At 40.3% G+C, this 16,091-nt stretch overlaps 1 protein-coding gene across 3 annotated transcripts in view; it reads right to left on the bottom strand.

Moving 5' to 3' along the window:
• PCSK5 (proprotein convertase subtilisin/kexin type 5) overlaps positions 1–16,091 on the bottom strand; it is a 327,761-nt gene that overhangs the window by 131,137 nt on the left and 180,533 nt on the right. For all 3 annotated transcript variants that reach the window (XM_075211001.1, XM_075211000.1, XM_075210998.1), the window contains exon 10: positions 15,666–15,769. In XM_075211001.1, coding sequence (XP_075067102.1) covers positions 15,666–15,769 — 104 coding nt within the window. The remainder of the gene's footprint in view (positions 1–15,665; positions 15,770–16,091) is intronic.

Genomic DNA, 16,091 nt, shown 5'->3' with positions numbered 1-16,091 from the left:
ACTCTCATAATATTTACTCTAACCTCTGATTTTTATTTTATTTTTAAAATACAGATTGCAAAGAAAGAAGCCGAGGAAATTATCAAAACAACTGTCAAAATGTTGAGAAATGTATAATCTTTCTTTGTGGGGAAAAATAGATTGTAAAGATACGTACCTAGGGCCTGATTCATTAAGGATCTTAACTGAAGAAACTTCTAATTTCAGTCTCCTGGACAAAACCATGGGCCTGATTTTATTAAGGATCTTAAATGAAGAGGTATCTTATTTCAGTCTCCTGGACAAAACCATGTCACAATGCAAGGGGTGCAAATTAGTTTTCTGTTTTGCACATAAGTTAAATACTGACTTTTTTCATGTAGCACACACATATCAACTTTGAATGTCAGTGTACAAATAAGCTATCAAGTATTTGTGTGCTACATGAAAAAACAGTCAGTATTTAACTTATGTGCAAAACAGAATACTAATTTGCACCCCTTGCATTGAAACATGGTTTTGTCCAGGAGACTGAAATAAGATACCTCTTTATTTAAGATCCTTAATGAATCGGGCTCCATGTTACAATGCAAGGGGTGCAAATTAGCATTCTGTTTTGCACATAAGTTAAACACCGACTGTTTTTTCATGTAGCACACAAATATCAACTTTATATAAATATCAACTTTAAATGTCAGTGTACAAATAAGCTATCAAGTATTTGTGTGCTACATGAAAGTCAGTATTTAACTTAAGTGCAAAACAGAATGCTAATTTGCACGCCTTGCATTGTAACATGGTTTTGTCCAGGAGACTGAAATAAGAAGTTTCTTCAGTTAAGATCCTTAATGAATCAGGCCCCTTGTCTCTTAATATATGGGACCTATAAACTCAGAATTTGTCAAACAACCCTTTGTATGGTGTCCTCCACATCTAGGAGCTTGGTTATTACAATTTGTCCCAATGGGACACCAGACTAAAAGAATGGCTGTCTGCAACTTCAGAACAACTGCTATAACCTTTAACAAGGTCACATAGATAACACGTATCCACGAAGGACTGCTCCAAGTATTAACACCCAGCATCACAACATACAGAAAGATTGTATATAAAGCAACATTTACATGAATTAGAAAAGGCTGAAGTCATTTCTAAAACAACTGATCCACAAAGCAAAAATAACTCTGAAAGTGCAATGCGCTTCGATTTGCGCAAGTGAGCCTAGAATTCTGCCACATCGCACAAAGTTTTATGGAACAAGAGGATTTGGGAAAAACGAAGACATTTCTAGCAAAATATAGACTAAGCAAACTAAAGCACCACCCTAAACAGAGTACAGAAACACGATGAAAGGGTTGAGGGGGTGCATTTTAAAAGACGTTCTTGCCAAGCAGAGGGACGCATTGCCATTTCCACTCGGTAAAAGAATTTACATTTTATACCAGTTCTGAGCTTGTGGAGAATGGATTTCGTCCTATACTTTTATTGGAACCTGTTTTGCACTTCAATAGAGAGCCACATTTCCAGACACACAACAAGCAATGTAATAATACTTTCCATACACACAACACTGACACTTACATTACTGATAGTCTCCATATCTACACATTCTCATGATTAATTTAAGCCATATATGAGGGTAAGACAAGCAGTATATTAGCAGAAAAGGTGAATAGTTTATTTGACTGAAAGGGGTGGTAGTAAAGCGATGTATGATTGGACTTTGAAGTGAGGTTTGCACTGTGCCAGGGGCGCACGCAGGGGGGGTTTCTGGTTCTCCAGAAACCCCCCCCCCTCCGCGAAGAACAGCGGCTAAACAGTGCCCCTACATAGCGGCACTTTACTGTACAGCGGCCGCGGAGCTATCAAAGAGCAGTCCGGGGCGGTGCTGTATTGTACTACAATAGAGCACCGGCGCGGACGCTTCTTTGACAACGCCGTGGCTGCTGTACAATACAGTGCCGCCTAAATGGAGCTTCTGCGCATGAGCAGCAGCTCTCCCTATTTTTTTTTCGGGAGGGCAACCCCCCCTTAAAAATCCTGCGTGCGCCCCTGTGTGCGCCTCTACAGCTGTCAGAAAAACAGCACTGTTTGTCACTACTCTTCCCCATGTTGTGAACACATGGAGAGGATCTCATGCAGTGGTGACAGGGGTGAGTACCCCAGAACTGCAGGGTCCAAGGCATAGGATCTCCACAGTTCTGGACATATCTCATAATCCATATAAAAACACTAACAAACAAGGACCCATCCATGTTACATACAATGTGCCTCTTTCAAGTTGACCCACACCCAATAGTCTGATATGATAGTGGAGCAGGTAGCTGTATCATACATCTGGTTTCAATGGCAGCTAAATGAAGACAATTTAAATGTGGAAAGTGTCTTGTTGCAAAAGTGTTAACTTTAAGTTTCTATTATGTTGACTGATGTGATAATGAGCAACCGTTACTTTTATACAGTATGAGAAGATCGAAATGTAGAAAGTGAACTGTACTAATTTGTTTTTCCTTTAGCATTGGAGCAGCTGTTATCTTGGTTAACCTCACATCCCACAATAAACTTTGGACCAATAAGCTGTTGTGGACGATAATATATGCTTTAGTAGATCTTTGTTTTACTGCCATTAGCATGCTTAAATTGCTTACATAAAAGCCAATCATCAAAATATGCCAATGACCACATCATTTTTGTTGCTTTTAGTATGTACAGATCTTCATGGCAGCCTCCAGTCAGTAAAGTATGTAAGTATGGAGGATCACATGAATTTGCAGGCTAAGATGGCATAAGCAGTGCTACGACAATTGCTTTTTCTCATAGGAGAAGCTGGACAGATCAGGAAGGTTCATTACAGAGGGCACTCCTACTTATGCACATACAAATACAAACAAGATATTACTTTGTGGGGACGAGATGATTTATAAGAGATAAAAGAGTAGAAAACGTGCAGTCAAGGTGATAAGTCTGTTTACAAAAGAGGGATGTGCACCGGCAACTTTTCGGGTTTTGGGTTTTGGGTTTTGATTACCTTCAGGTTTTGGGTTCTAATGGGTTTTGCCAAAACACCCCCCTCAAGGTTTTGGGTTTTGGGTTCTGATTTTTTTTTTTAAAAAAGCATAAAAACTGCTAAAATCCAGATTTTTTTTTTTTTCACTCCTACACTATTATTAACCTCAATAACATTCATTTCCACTCATTTCCAGTCTATTCTGAACACCTCACACCTCACAATATTGTTTTTAGGCCAAAAGGTTGCACCGAGGTAGCTGGATGACTAAGCTAAGTGACACAAGTGGGCGGCACAAACACGTGGCCCATCTAGGAGTGGCACTGCAGTGGCAGACAGGATGGCAGTTTGAAAAGCTAGCCCCAAAGAGCACATAATGCCAAAAAAAGAGGTGCAAGATGGAATTGGCCCTCCCACCCACCCTTATGTTGGTGAAATAGGACATGTGCACTTTAACAAACCAATCATTTCAGCGACAGAGCCTACAAAACTGTGGCTGAAATGATTGGTTCGTTTGGACCCCCACAAAACGAGCTGGCAAAGAAAAAAAAGAGGTGCAATATGGAATTGTCCTTGGGCCCTGCCACCCACCCTTATGTTGCGGAAAAAGGACATGCACACTTTAACAAACCAATCATTTCAGCGACAGGGCCTACCAAACTACTGTGGCTGAAATGATTGGTTTGTTTGGGCCCCCACACAAAAAAAACTATTCATCTCTCCCTGTACAAAGTAAACTGGCTCTACTGAGGCAAGATGTCGTCCTCATCCTCATATTCCTCGCCCCCTTCAGTGTATACTTCCTCATCCTCACACATTATCAATTCATCCCCGCTGGACTCCACAATCACAGGTCCCTCTGTAGTGTCTGGAGGCCAGTGCTGGTCTTCATTGAAGAATTGATAATTCATTTTGATGAACATCATCTTCTCAACATTTTGCGGAAGCAACCTTCTTCGCCGCTCACTAACCAGGTTCCCCGCTGCACTAAAAACTCTTTCCGAGTACACACTGGAGGGGGGACAACTCAGGTAAAATAGAGCCAGTTTGTACAGGGGCTTCCAAACTGCATTTTTTCCTGCCAGTACAAGTAAGGACTGTCTGACATGTCTACTTGGATGCTGTCAGCAAAGTAATCCTCCACCATTTTTTCAATGGTGACAGAATCCAATGCAGCGACAGTAGACATGTCAGCAATCGTTGATCCTTCAGTCCGGACCAGATGTTCTCTGCATCCCTGCCAGCGGGTCATTTAGGAAATCTCAGCTGTTTCCTCGCAGCCACAGGTGTGGGAGAAAATTAGGGAGGAGCTGTTGCCATGTCACGGTCCTTCAGACAATCTCCTGATCAGCAGGTCTTTGCACCACTGTAGACTTGTGTCCGCCGGAAACAGAGACACAACATAGGCTTTAAACCGAGGATCGAGCACGGTGGCCAGTATGTATTCCTCTGACTTTAAAAGACTGACCACCCTCGGATACTGGCAAAGCGTACGAAGGGCTTCATCCACAAGAGCTACATGCTTTGTGGAATCCGATGGTTTACCAGCTCCTCCCTCACTTTCTCCAGCTGCTTCTGCAACAGCCTGATCGGGGGAATCACCTGACTCAAGCTGGCAGTGTCGGAACTGACTTCTCGTGTGGCAAGTTCAAACGGCTGCACAATGCGGAAATCAGTCTCCACTGCGCTTGACTCAGGCACATCCCCACTCCTTTGCCTATGTCGTAGGTGGCTGTGTAGGCTTGAATGGCCTTTTGCTGCTCCTCCATCCTCTGCAGCATATAGAGGGTGGAGTTCCAGCGCGTCACAACCTCTTGTTTGAGGTGATGGCAGGGCAGGTTCAGGCGTTTTTGATGCTGCTCCAGTCTTCGGTAGGCAGTGGCAGAATGCCGAAAGTGTCCTGCAATTTTGCGGGCCACCGCAAGCATATCCTGCACACCCCTGTCACTTTTCAGATAATGCTGCACCACCAAATTTATTGTGTGGGCAAAACATGGCACGTGCTGGAAATTGCCCATATGTAATACCCACACAATGTTACTGGCGTTGTCCGACACCACAAATCCCCAGGAGAGTGTAAGTGGGGTAAGCCACTGAGAGATTATTTCCCTCAGTTTCTATAAGAGGTTGTCAGCGTTGTGCCTCTTACTGAAACCGGGGATACACAACGTTGCCTGCCTTGGAACGAGCAGGCGTTTCGGAGATGCTGCTACTGATGCTGCTGCTGCTGTTGCTGCGGAAGGCGATGCATCTACCCAGTGGGCTGTCACAGTCATATAGTCCTTAGTTTGCCCTGAACCACTTGTCCACATGTCCGTGGTTAAGTTGACAGTGGGTACAACAGCATTTTTCAGAGCACTGAGGACACTTTTTCGTACTTCTCTGTACATCCCGGGTATCGCCTGCCTAGTGAAGTGGAATCTAGACGGGATTTGGTACCGGGGACACAATACCTCCATCAACTGTCTAAATCCCACTCCACTGATGGCGGACACCAGACACACGTCTAACACCAACATAGCTGTCAAGCCCACAGTTATCCGCTTTGCAATAGGATGACTGCTGTCGTACTTTGTGCTCATGGCAAACGACTGTTGTACGGTCAATTGCTTTGTGAAAGACGTAGCGGTCTTACGACTTCCCCTCTAGGAAGATGACCGACTCCGAGCAGCAACAGCAGCAGCGGCAGTAGTAGGCGTAGCGCTACAGGATCCTCCGGAAGAATCCCGGATTGAAGAGGACTCAGTCATGCCGGTGACATGGCCTGCAGGACTATCTCCGATCCAGATTGAGGAGGAAATTGACGAGGAGGGTGTTGCTGGTGTGGATACAACGGGACCAAGGGATTTAGGTGTCCCTGGACTGCTAACAGTCCTAGCCACAGTTCCTGAACTAAACACTGAATTATGAAGGGTCTTCAGGTGACGTAGAAGGGAGGATGTCCCTAGGTGGCCAAGATCCTTACCCCTGCTTATTGCAGCTTTACATAAGCTACATATGGCAATACAATTGTTGTCCGGATTGGGATAGAAATAATTCCAGACCGAAGAGGTGGATTTTTTGGTCTTCTGCCCAGGCATGACGATGGGCTTTTTCGTCCCATGGACAACAACTGTTTCCCCCCCTGGTGCCTCATTTAAGATAACCACATCAGCATCCTCCTCGTCAAGTTCCTCCTCAGCGCCAGCTACATCAATATCCTTCTTCCCGGTGTACAACATTGACACCTTCATTATCCAAATCTGTAACTGCACTGTGGGTGATCCTTCCAGCATATGCAGAGGGCGTGCTGCAAATGGTGGAAGGAGCCACCTCTTCCTGTACAGTGATGGAAAGGTCAGGCTTCGCAACCACCAACACCCGTGGACTCTCCTTGGGGATTTGTGATGCCATGTCTTTAGAAGGCAGAGTTGTTTGCTGTGTTGTTGATGACAGCTTAACTCTCTTAAATTTTTTAGAGGGGGAAGAGGAGGAGGGCTTTGATCGTTGTGTGAAGCTGAACCACTAGTCATGAACACGGGCCAGGGCCTAAGCCGTTCCTTGCCACTCCGTGTTGTAAATGGTATATTGGCAAGTTTACGTTTCTCCTCAGATGATTTTAATTTCTTTTTTTTGATAATTTTAGTGACCTTTGGCTTTTTGGATTTAACATGGCCTCTACTGTGAAATTGGGCATCGCCCTTGGCAGACGACGTTGATGGCATTTCATTGTCTATGTCATGACTAGTGGCAGCAGCTTCAGCATTAGGAGGAAGTGGTTCTTGATCTTTCCCTACTTTATCCTCCAAATTTTTCAAAAGTCCACTATAAGAAACATTCAGGTGATGTGATTATGTTTTGGCTGAGTTAACCTGCTAACAAACTATTGAAACTAACAATCATTGCAGTTCCCACAGCTATTAACACCACCAAGAATAACAATATATGATATTTTAATCAACAGCCACAATAGCTCTTCAAATGTGTGATCTTTAACACCATGTACTTACACCTATGGCTAATAAACACACCGGCATCTAATGCATGCGTATCTGGATGTTTAATACGTCTTGTCATTCTAAGTTTAGCATTGAGAATAAATGAAGAGGAAAGGACCTAAACAGTTTAGTGCAAATTTCTAAAAAGTTGAAATAGAGGGGGATTTAAGAGAAAATACTCAATACAAAAAAGATCTAATGATGTAGGAGGTCTCCCCGACATCTGTCTACACTTCTACTTGAAAGCTTTGGCCAGCATGGTGTGGTCTGCAGCTGCAGGTATTTAAACAATAGACCACCTCAGTGAACAAGCCAGAATACCAGTCGCGGTGAAGGGTAAAAAAAAATGACAATTTATGTAGAATGCATTCTTTAAAAAAAAAAATAGACAAAGCACAAAGTAATGTTCATGCTCCAATACTTTTGAAAAAAATCTGTATTGATGTGGTAGGCACAATGTTCTAGGGATCATTATAAGTGGTTACTTATATTAATATTACTTTCCATTTAGTATTACTATTAATATTTATATATATATATAGCACCATGCTGAAGAGCAGTGGTTTGTAACAGGCATCCTAGGGGCAGTAGCACACCTCCCAAGACAGGCACGATTGTAGCGCTCTGTCCTGTTGTCCCGTTCAGAGACATGTTTGTTCCATGGGTGAGAATGCTGGGGGAAGGGAGGTATCAAATGGACAGCCTAGCACTTTACAGTACTAGGCAGCCCCTGTCCTGACGTGGTCATGCTCCCTGACCCACATGTTGGGAGGTATGCAGCAGAGTTAATTAAATTATTTGTCTTTTTTCATGTGATATAGAGTAAGAAAAATGCATCTATACAATCTATATAGCAGTATAGTGTTTTGCTGAATGGTGATGTATTCTCACTGACTAGACATCCATATGTAGATATAGGGCTTGATTCATGATCGGACGTAGGTCCATTTGCGTGACGTGCCTTGCGTGAGAGAGCTTTGCACATGCTCAGAAATGTACCTGACGACCAATGAACAGAATTGCATGCAATTCAAGTCACTTACGACTGCCTACGACTTGAGAGGCAGAAAGTAAGAGGTAACGGGACAGAGGAACAAAGGCCAAGTACATTAAGGTTGTGCCCAAGCAGATGCAGCAGGTTCAAGTTCTGGGTTTCTCATAAGTACACTTGGATTCAGCCGTATCATTTGCATCAGCTACAGGGCAGGTGTAAGTGGTGACTGATAGTGATGACTGTCATGCCATGATCATACGTGTAGTATTAAAAACTACACGTATGTGTGCCATTAGCTAGCACAGACCATGTCTCTGCAAAGAAGATTGACTTTATAAACGTATTGTATGTACAGTAGACATTAAAAACATCTTGCTTCATGTATTTAATGTAAAAATCTAATTAAATCAATATAAATATATATATATATATATATATATATATAGATAGATAGATAGATAGATATATAGATAGATATACAGATATACATGTATTTATTTAGTTTATAATTGAACACATATTCTACAACATATTGAAGGATCACATGTGAGCCTGTCAGTGCAGTCAGCAGATTTTGACCTGGTCATTCTTGTGCACCACTTTCATTCTGTGGCCTTACATTTAGTGATATAAGTAAAATTTTTACTTATGCTGCCAATGATATCACTAAACTGCAAATCAACACCATGCAGCAGGAGATGCTGGACAGTTGCAAATAGGGTGAGTAACTAATAAGTAATTTATAGTAATGTCAGTGACAATAGTTCAGGCACCACAACCGTTATGTACATCCTTGAGCAGACTGGCATAAATGCCAGTACCATTGTGATTCAGGGCACTATTAGAGAAGGACGAGCTTGGAAACCTGTAGCAACATGTTTAATCTTGGCAGTGTTTCTGTGAGTTCATGACATATTGAAGAACTCTTCATGTTTTTATTTTCTATTAAACATGAGGTTTTTTTAAAAAAAAAATACATTTGATAGTTTCCCTGGCAACTGTACATATTTAAGTTTTTAGGAATACGAAACAATTCAATTCATAACAACCATTAATGTCTGAAGATTTTAGACTATAAAATTAATTATATATATAAAAAGAATTATACTGCAGTTTTGATTCCATAAGAAGTATCAAAATAATGGTACTTAAGTGAACTATATAAAAAAAAAATGATATATCATATATAAAAATGTATAAAGTGCATTTCCAAAAGTCTCTAGCATATTTAAAGAATGTGGACATGTTTTGGCTCTATTTTGTTTAAAACTAAGTTCTATGATTCTAGCCATATCATTATTTTAATAGACTTACCATTACCCAATGTCATCAAAATACATGATTTTATGAGTGTTACTGACCCTAGTAAATGCATATAAATGATATAGGAATGGAACCCAGTGGTTCCTATTACGCTTAGTAGTATTTACACTTACAATCAGGAGTGTTTGCAATACAGCATAGCTTTTCCAATGCTGACTGCGCCATTTTCTTGTGTCCTCCACTGCCCTCCCTCGACCGCAAGTGCATTTTAACCATCTTGTGTCAAACACAGTTACATTTGACATGTGGTGTGACCGGTGTTTTGACGCCATGTCAGTGGCTCTGGGTTCTTAGAGCAGAAACACAAGGGCGAGCATTGCATATATAAAATTGATAATGTTATTTTGATGGATTTGCTTTGAATTAAACAATTAAATCCAATTGAACATACATAAATGAATTGTGTCACATGTGCCATTCTCATGCAAGCACACTGTAACCTAATATTCTCATTGCATATTGTGGGCAGTGGCAGAGCAACAGGGAAGACAGTAATCACATTTGCAGGGTGACTGGGTACCAATATGCGACCCCTATATGAACAGCTGAATCCACTTTTTTTCTACTCCTCTCCTTGACACCACAAGAAGACTGCAGGGCCTGTGTTGTGGATAAGTGTGCTACATGCAAAAGCAGGCAGTATGTTTCTATCTGCACCCCTTGCATCGAATATGATTTGTCACGGTGTAAGTTTGCACTCTTTAGCTTCTAAATGTACCTGCTGAAATATTTTAATCCATTACCTAACATGATTTATTTCTAATCTGCTGCATTTTTTTCTACTGGTGTAAAGTAATGGCTTAGATCTAATTTTAAGGGTTTCTTCCTAATGTATAATAATGTCATGCAGTGGCAGCTACAGGCTATAATCCTGCTTGATAACACTCACTAAATGTATGAAGCTGTAAAAGTAGCACGCGGTATCTACCATACAATCACGCTGTACCTTGCAGACATCTCAGGCTGCAGGCATGTAGGACAGTAACACACCCCCTGCAATGCTAACAACATCTTAAGTTTGCTCCTTTCTGTACCACATGCAGTTTTCCAACCCTCTGTCTGAAACACAAAGCAGGTTTTTTTTTTACCTACAGAGCACACGCTGTGGCTTTAGAATATGCGGCTCAGGTTAGACTTGTAAAATGACATAAATAAATTTAGGATTCTTAAGCTGTGATCAAACATGCTTGGGAAGTTGAACAGTGGGTTATCACAGAATTGAAACTGTCACTCTTGGCCATAATGCACCAGGATAAAGTGCAACCCTTTAAAACCCAAGTGCGATGTAGTCGTGGTCATTACTCAGGAAGGACTGAAATGATTATATTACTACAAAATATTGGCTTGTTTAGATTTTATATTTGTAAAGGAACAATTGAGGAAGTTTCCAATAAAACAAGCAGTACAAAAAACAGAGCCCTAAACAGAGACTAATTTTGAGTTGAGTTTTATAAGTACAAGTGAAGTACATATGTATGCAGATATTCAAATCCTACTTTGGATGCATATTAAAAAATCTACATATTACATAACACTGCATGATCAGATGCCATAACCATAACAGGGTTATATTTGCCGTTTTAAGAACTGTGCATGGACTACAATGTTCAAATGTAAAAATACACAGCTATCTGCAGGCGTGAAAGGGCTTATAAAAGGAATTGCACAGATTCACTCATAATTCTCAGGGGGGGTGGGGGGGGGGGTGGGAGGCTGTAAACACTCTGTATCTAATTGATTCAATACTTTCTGTAGATCAGGAAAAGCTATCAAAGTTAAAATCCCAGTATTTCCCTCAATGCAATTGTAGTTTTATTCCAAAGCAGCAGAGAAGCAAAAGATCATTTCTCCCTGAGTTATGATTGTAAGCTCTTTAGAGAAGGGTCTCTTTAAAGGCATCAGAACGTCAAGTCGTGGTCCACTGTGATTACTCTATCTTTTCTGATATGCAGTATTATCTGAAGGAAACATGCATACAAATGCAAACGTTTATAAGTGAAGAAATGAAACCATTACAATTCCTTCTGAATACCCATTTGCATTGTATCTGTCAGTTGAGTGAGATTGGCATGCTCAAGTTCCCAACATTTTAACATGGCATTGTCTTGACATTTTTAATTATAAAAGAAGGATAGAGTGTTTGATATTAAAAAAACAATCACGTGTGAGTTATACAACTATAACATTTTTATTTTGCTCTCGTTTTGGGCCAATGATACAATTGATAGTAGATACATGTTGCAGAGCGACTAGAATATTTTCTTCTAATGCTTCCACCGTGATTCATTTCAGCTGTGTGACAGGAATGACATACATCTGCTTTGCACATGACATGTCAAGGTCCTCACTAATGTAACTTGATAATAAAAAGATGGTGTTGAAAAGAAATCAAAAGCAAAAGACAGGGCGATACCAACAGCAAGCAGATGTATAGTCCATTACCCTTGTAATCATTGCAGGGAAAAAGCTGCACTAATACAAATGTAATTTATAGCCCAACTATTTTATGTCCATAGAGTTATGTATTTTTTTTATTCCCTGATAATTTCATCATCAACTTTACATTTTGATTTTAATGAAAATGGATGCAAACGAAGCAGGTTTTTGTATGTAGCATCCTTTCAGGTGTTTTCTTTCATTTTCTGAACAACACTATAAATTGACTGTTATAAATTGATTGGTCGCTAAGCAAAAGTGCATTGTGTGGATGCGGTGTATGCATATTGGACCTCATTTAGAGTCGAACGCAAAGTCCGTGTAAGAAGTGTGGGAGTGTGCCGCAGCTGGGTAGGGTATTACGAGTGGCAAGCAACCCCAGTTGCATTCCACTCTTAATACCCTATAAAGCTGCGAGCAGTTCCTGCAGCTAGCTAACTTCTTGCGCCACCTAATTTCTGCTGCACAGCTTTAGCCTTGTTTTGACGTGTGTTGCGTCTGCGCCTCATTGCGACTAGGATGTATTTACATGGTCACGCCTTCACAATTCCGCGTTCCTCCCATTCTCATAGTGAGCCGTAAGCTGTAGCAAGTGTTAATTGCGTCCAAGATGCAGGCGGATTTGGTGCTTTCTGCACATGCGTGGTCGTGTTTTTTTGTTGGATGCGCCTAAAACGGACTTTGCGTCCAACTCTAAATGAGGTCCATAAAGAGGTGGGGCCTGTGATGTCACAGCAACTTAGATGCCTGCAGACTCAGCTTTTTGACCTGCAATCAGAGGTTTGCTTTTATTTTGTAAACCTCATTATGAAACGACACAAACTGATTTGTTACTACTGGCAACACCGCCTATTTCCTTAGCACTAATTTTCATAAATGTTCTCCTATATTTAGCATCAACTTGAGAAAATAAGTCTTTGATGCTCGAGATGTGGGAGCATGTTATGCTGGTGTATCCAATGTCATGATAAAAGGGAAAATGCACAAAATCATAGGGGCTGAAATTACAATGGTCATTTCACAATCCAATGCTCCTGCAAATGTCAGTTTAATTTATCACTACAGTAAAACCACTAAAGGAATTCAATGTCTAAAACCTTATCCAATAAAAGTGTTGACAGCACAATAAAAAACATGATATTTTAAATCTCATCTAATAAACTTATATTGAAAACGCAATAAAAACCTTGTGCACATAATCACAAAAGACAAAGGAACCAGCACACTACATGAGGCTTGTAATTGTTATTAATAATTGAGGCAATATTTTGCTTAATGTTTTGCTAGGACATAAATTGGAAGTATATTTAAGAGCATACAAATAAAGTACAATTTTGCAGAAAGTGCTATAAGCACACTAGGGGGAAAGTTTCAAACTTTTTGCTTTACCTATCTAATATTAGAAATGTATATTGGATGGTGAGATGGCTTTAGGGAGATTTTCCTGGGTCATTATTGTATAAACAAAGTTATAAATATATTAAAATATCACTTGTTATGAAAACAGGGTTTATGTTTTGTTTCAATGCACCTCTTCATTATTATGTTAGTCTGCTTTATATACTCGTATATAGTCTACAGATGTCAAGTTACAGTATGCTGTCTCCATTGATAGCAAAGACTATTTATGAACTAAAGAAGCAGTATGGGTATAATATAAGTGCTATGATAAATTAAGCAAAGCCTATTTGTGAACTTTGTGCTTATTAATGGGACAATAATATAAAATAATAATATTGCGGCAACAACATTTATATCTTAATTAAGCTAAGGGAGCACCATTTTAGCTGATTATACATAAGGGCACAGTAATTCATTATTATATCTAAGGGGCACAGTTACTTATTATTTAATGTAAGGAAGTACTGGATTGATTTTATTACCTTCTTACACACCGGCAAGGGGTACCAGGAGCATAGTGCTACTTAGTATTGGCCCATTCACACCTAGGTGGAGGGTCCAATACTGAGTAGCTCTGGGCCCCTTCTTGTACCCCTTGTTGCTGGAATATGTAAAAACCAGCAGGCAAAATAGGCCGCTACCCTGGGCGAATAAAGGCTTAGAAGCATAGGTATAACACTGTATACAATCACTTTTTGCTATGGATTATCACAACTGTGCCTTCATTGTGAAGTGTGCACACAACCAGTACGATTCCTTATTTTTTTATATGGCTTGTACGATTAATGTAACAAAAACATAGAAGTATACCATTTAAGCTCCACAGTATTACTAAGCACTGACCATGTAATTATACTATGTGTGTATGTGAAAACCTAAAGCGATGACTGTCAAAACCATACTTGCCAACTCTCCCGGAATGTCCGGGAGACTCCCGCATTTTGCGAGAGTCTCACAGACTCCCGGGAGAGTGTGGCAATCACCCGGATCTGCCCACTTCACTAGGACGTTTTCCTAGTGAAGTGGGCAGAATTAGGTCCCAAACGCTGCGATTCCCGGTGAATCGCGGCGTTTGGCCCCGCCCCCCGCTGTCAAATGATGCGTTTGCGTCATTACGTCATGGGCGCGGGTCCAAAATTACGCAAATTTTGGAGCCCCGCCCCCCATCACGCCCAACTCCCCTGGCAGGTTCCCAGAAACCAACTTTCTAAAGTTGGTAAGTATGGTCAAAACACCTATGCCCACCACTGCTAGAAGGTCTTTGCAATTGTTATGTACAATGTGTGTATATTCATTATATTATATGCATAACAGAGTTGCCTAATAATGAACAGAAGATATACAAGACATAAAAAGGCAGTTGCAGCCTTGCATGCATTTCCTTTCTATAAGAAGTATACACCGGAAATATACAGGTAAAGCATACTGTCCTCTCTTCTGGCAACACCTTTAGCATGCTGCATATATTCATGCTCAATGCATGTAAACAGACACAAGAAAGCCTAGGAATTCTATGAAAGTTAAATCAACTGTAAAGCATTTTATTGTCAAATGAACTGCAGATTATTAGCAAAATAATGTGTTTAGATTTGTAATTTATAAGATTTTGAACAGGGGTGTAACTAGACATTTGTGTTCTCCACAGAAAGACTTTGGAAAATCCCCCACTAGTGAAAAAAAAACAAATATGTACCGGGGGCTTTGACAGGGGAGGTGGGCTCCCCGGCAGCACCCCCTGCTACTATAGTAGTTTCATCTTTGAGTGACTTGGAAATTAATTCTTTGCAAAAGAATTTCAGAATGGGACCAATAGGGATAAAGGGACAAATATGTTACATTATGTGGGGGCTATTTACAATATATAGTAAACAATGTGCAAATACCCAATGCAATGAAAACTACGTCAACATCAAGACATTTCTAGCTACATATGATTATATTGTAAATATGCCTTGCTTCACAGACATGCATAACATTCATTATTTTGTGAAAAGTCACTTATATATAGGTACATTTGTAAAATGATATAAAACATCTGATCTGCTTCCACTCCGTTACTGTCACCACCATCAGAACTAACATTAGCAAAATTGAACCATGGAGGTCATAAAGGCACTAGGATGCTTTTGTTACAAAACAACAAGTCCTCTATCCAGCCCCCTCAGTTTAACCGTGGAGCTATCCTTTTTAATAAAGGATAGCCAAACTCAATATGAGGAACAATACATACTTAACCTGCATACTGAATCTCATTGAACAAGAAATACAACCTAAATGTTTTTAAGTTACATGATTCACAATATCTATTTATCTGAAAAAACAGTAGTCAAAACAAATAAGAGACAATTATAGGACCCCCCACACACAGTAGGGGCTGTTTGGGATTTCTCAATAAAACACAGATAGAATTTAGAAAAAAACTGATTTTGATGGACTTGTGTCTTACTATTTATAACTATGTGATGCTATACTGAGCCACAAGTTAGCTGATCAATGAAGATAAAATAATGTACATAAAAGAAAAGCAATAACATAACAGCAACCTTACCCTTGTGGCCTGCAGCATTGGTCTTCCAGTCTGGTGCATTTAAGTGTCTTTGGCGAGAAGTTCTAACGATGATGTGCTGTACATCTCTCCAGGTTAAGAATGGACTGTAAGAGAGAGTCATAGCAGAGATGAGCCCAGTTAATTACACGCATCACAATCATCACCCTTCTTCAGTTTGTGACAATATTGCACCAGGCTCTAGTTTTGTCACATTGGCTACTTTACTTTACTTTATTTTGTCCAGCCCTAATAGAGAAATATTTGGAAAGTTGCACCATGGTTTAGAACATAGGAACAATTTGTACTGTGCTTTGGCTATAGTTTCCATCTCCGCATAAGCATTGTATTAGTTACAGCTTCAGCTATCAGTTATAACATTCTGTACCAATGACATTTTAGTGTGCATACTGGTGAAAGTGTTGTATA

Source organism: Mixophyes fleayi, chromosome 1 (assembly GCF_038048845.1).
Source record: "Mixophyes fleayi isolate aMixFle1 chromosome 1, aMixFle1.hap1, whole genome shotgun sequence".
Taxonomy (NCBI): domain Eukaryota; kingdom Metazoa; phylum Chordata; class Amphibia; order Anura; family Limnodynastidae; genus Mixophyes; species Mixophyes fleayi.
This window is presented reverse-complemented; position numbering and strand designations above follow the sequence as displayed.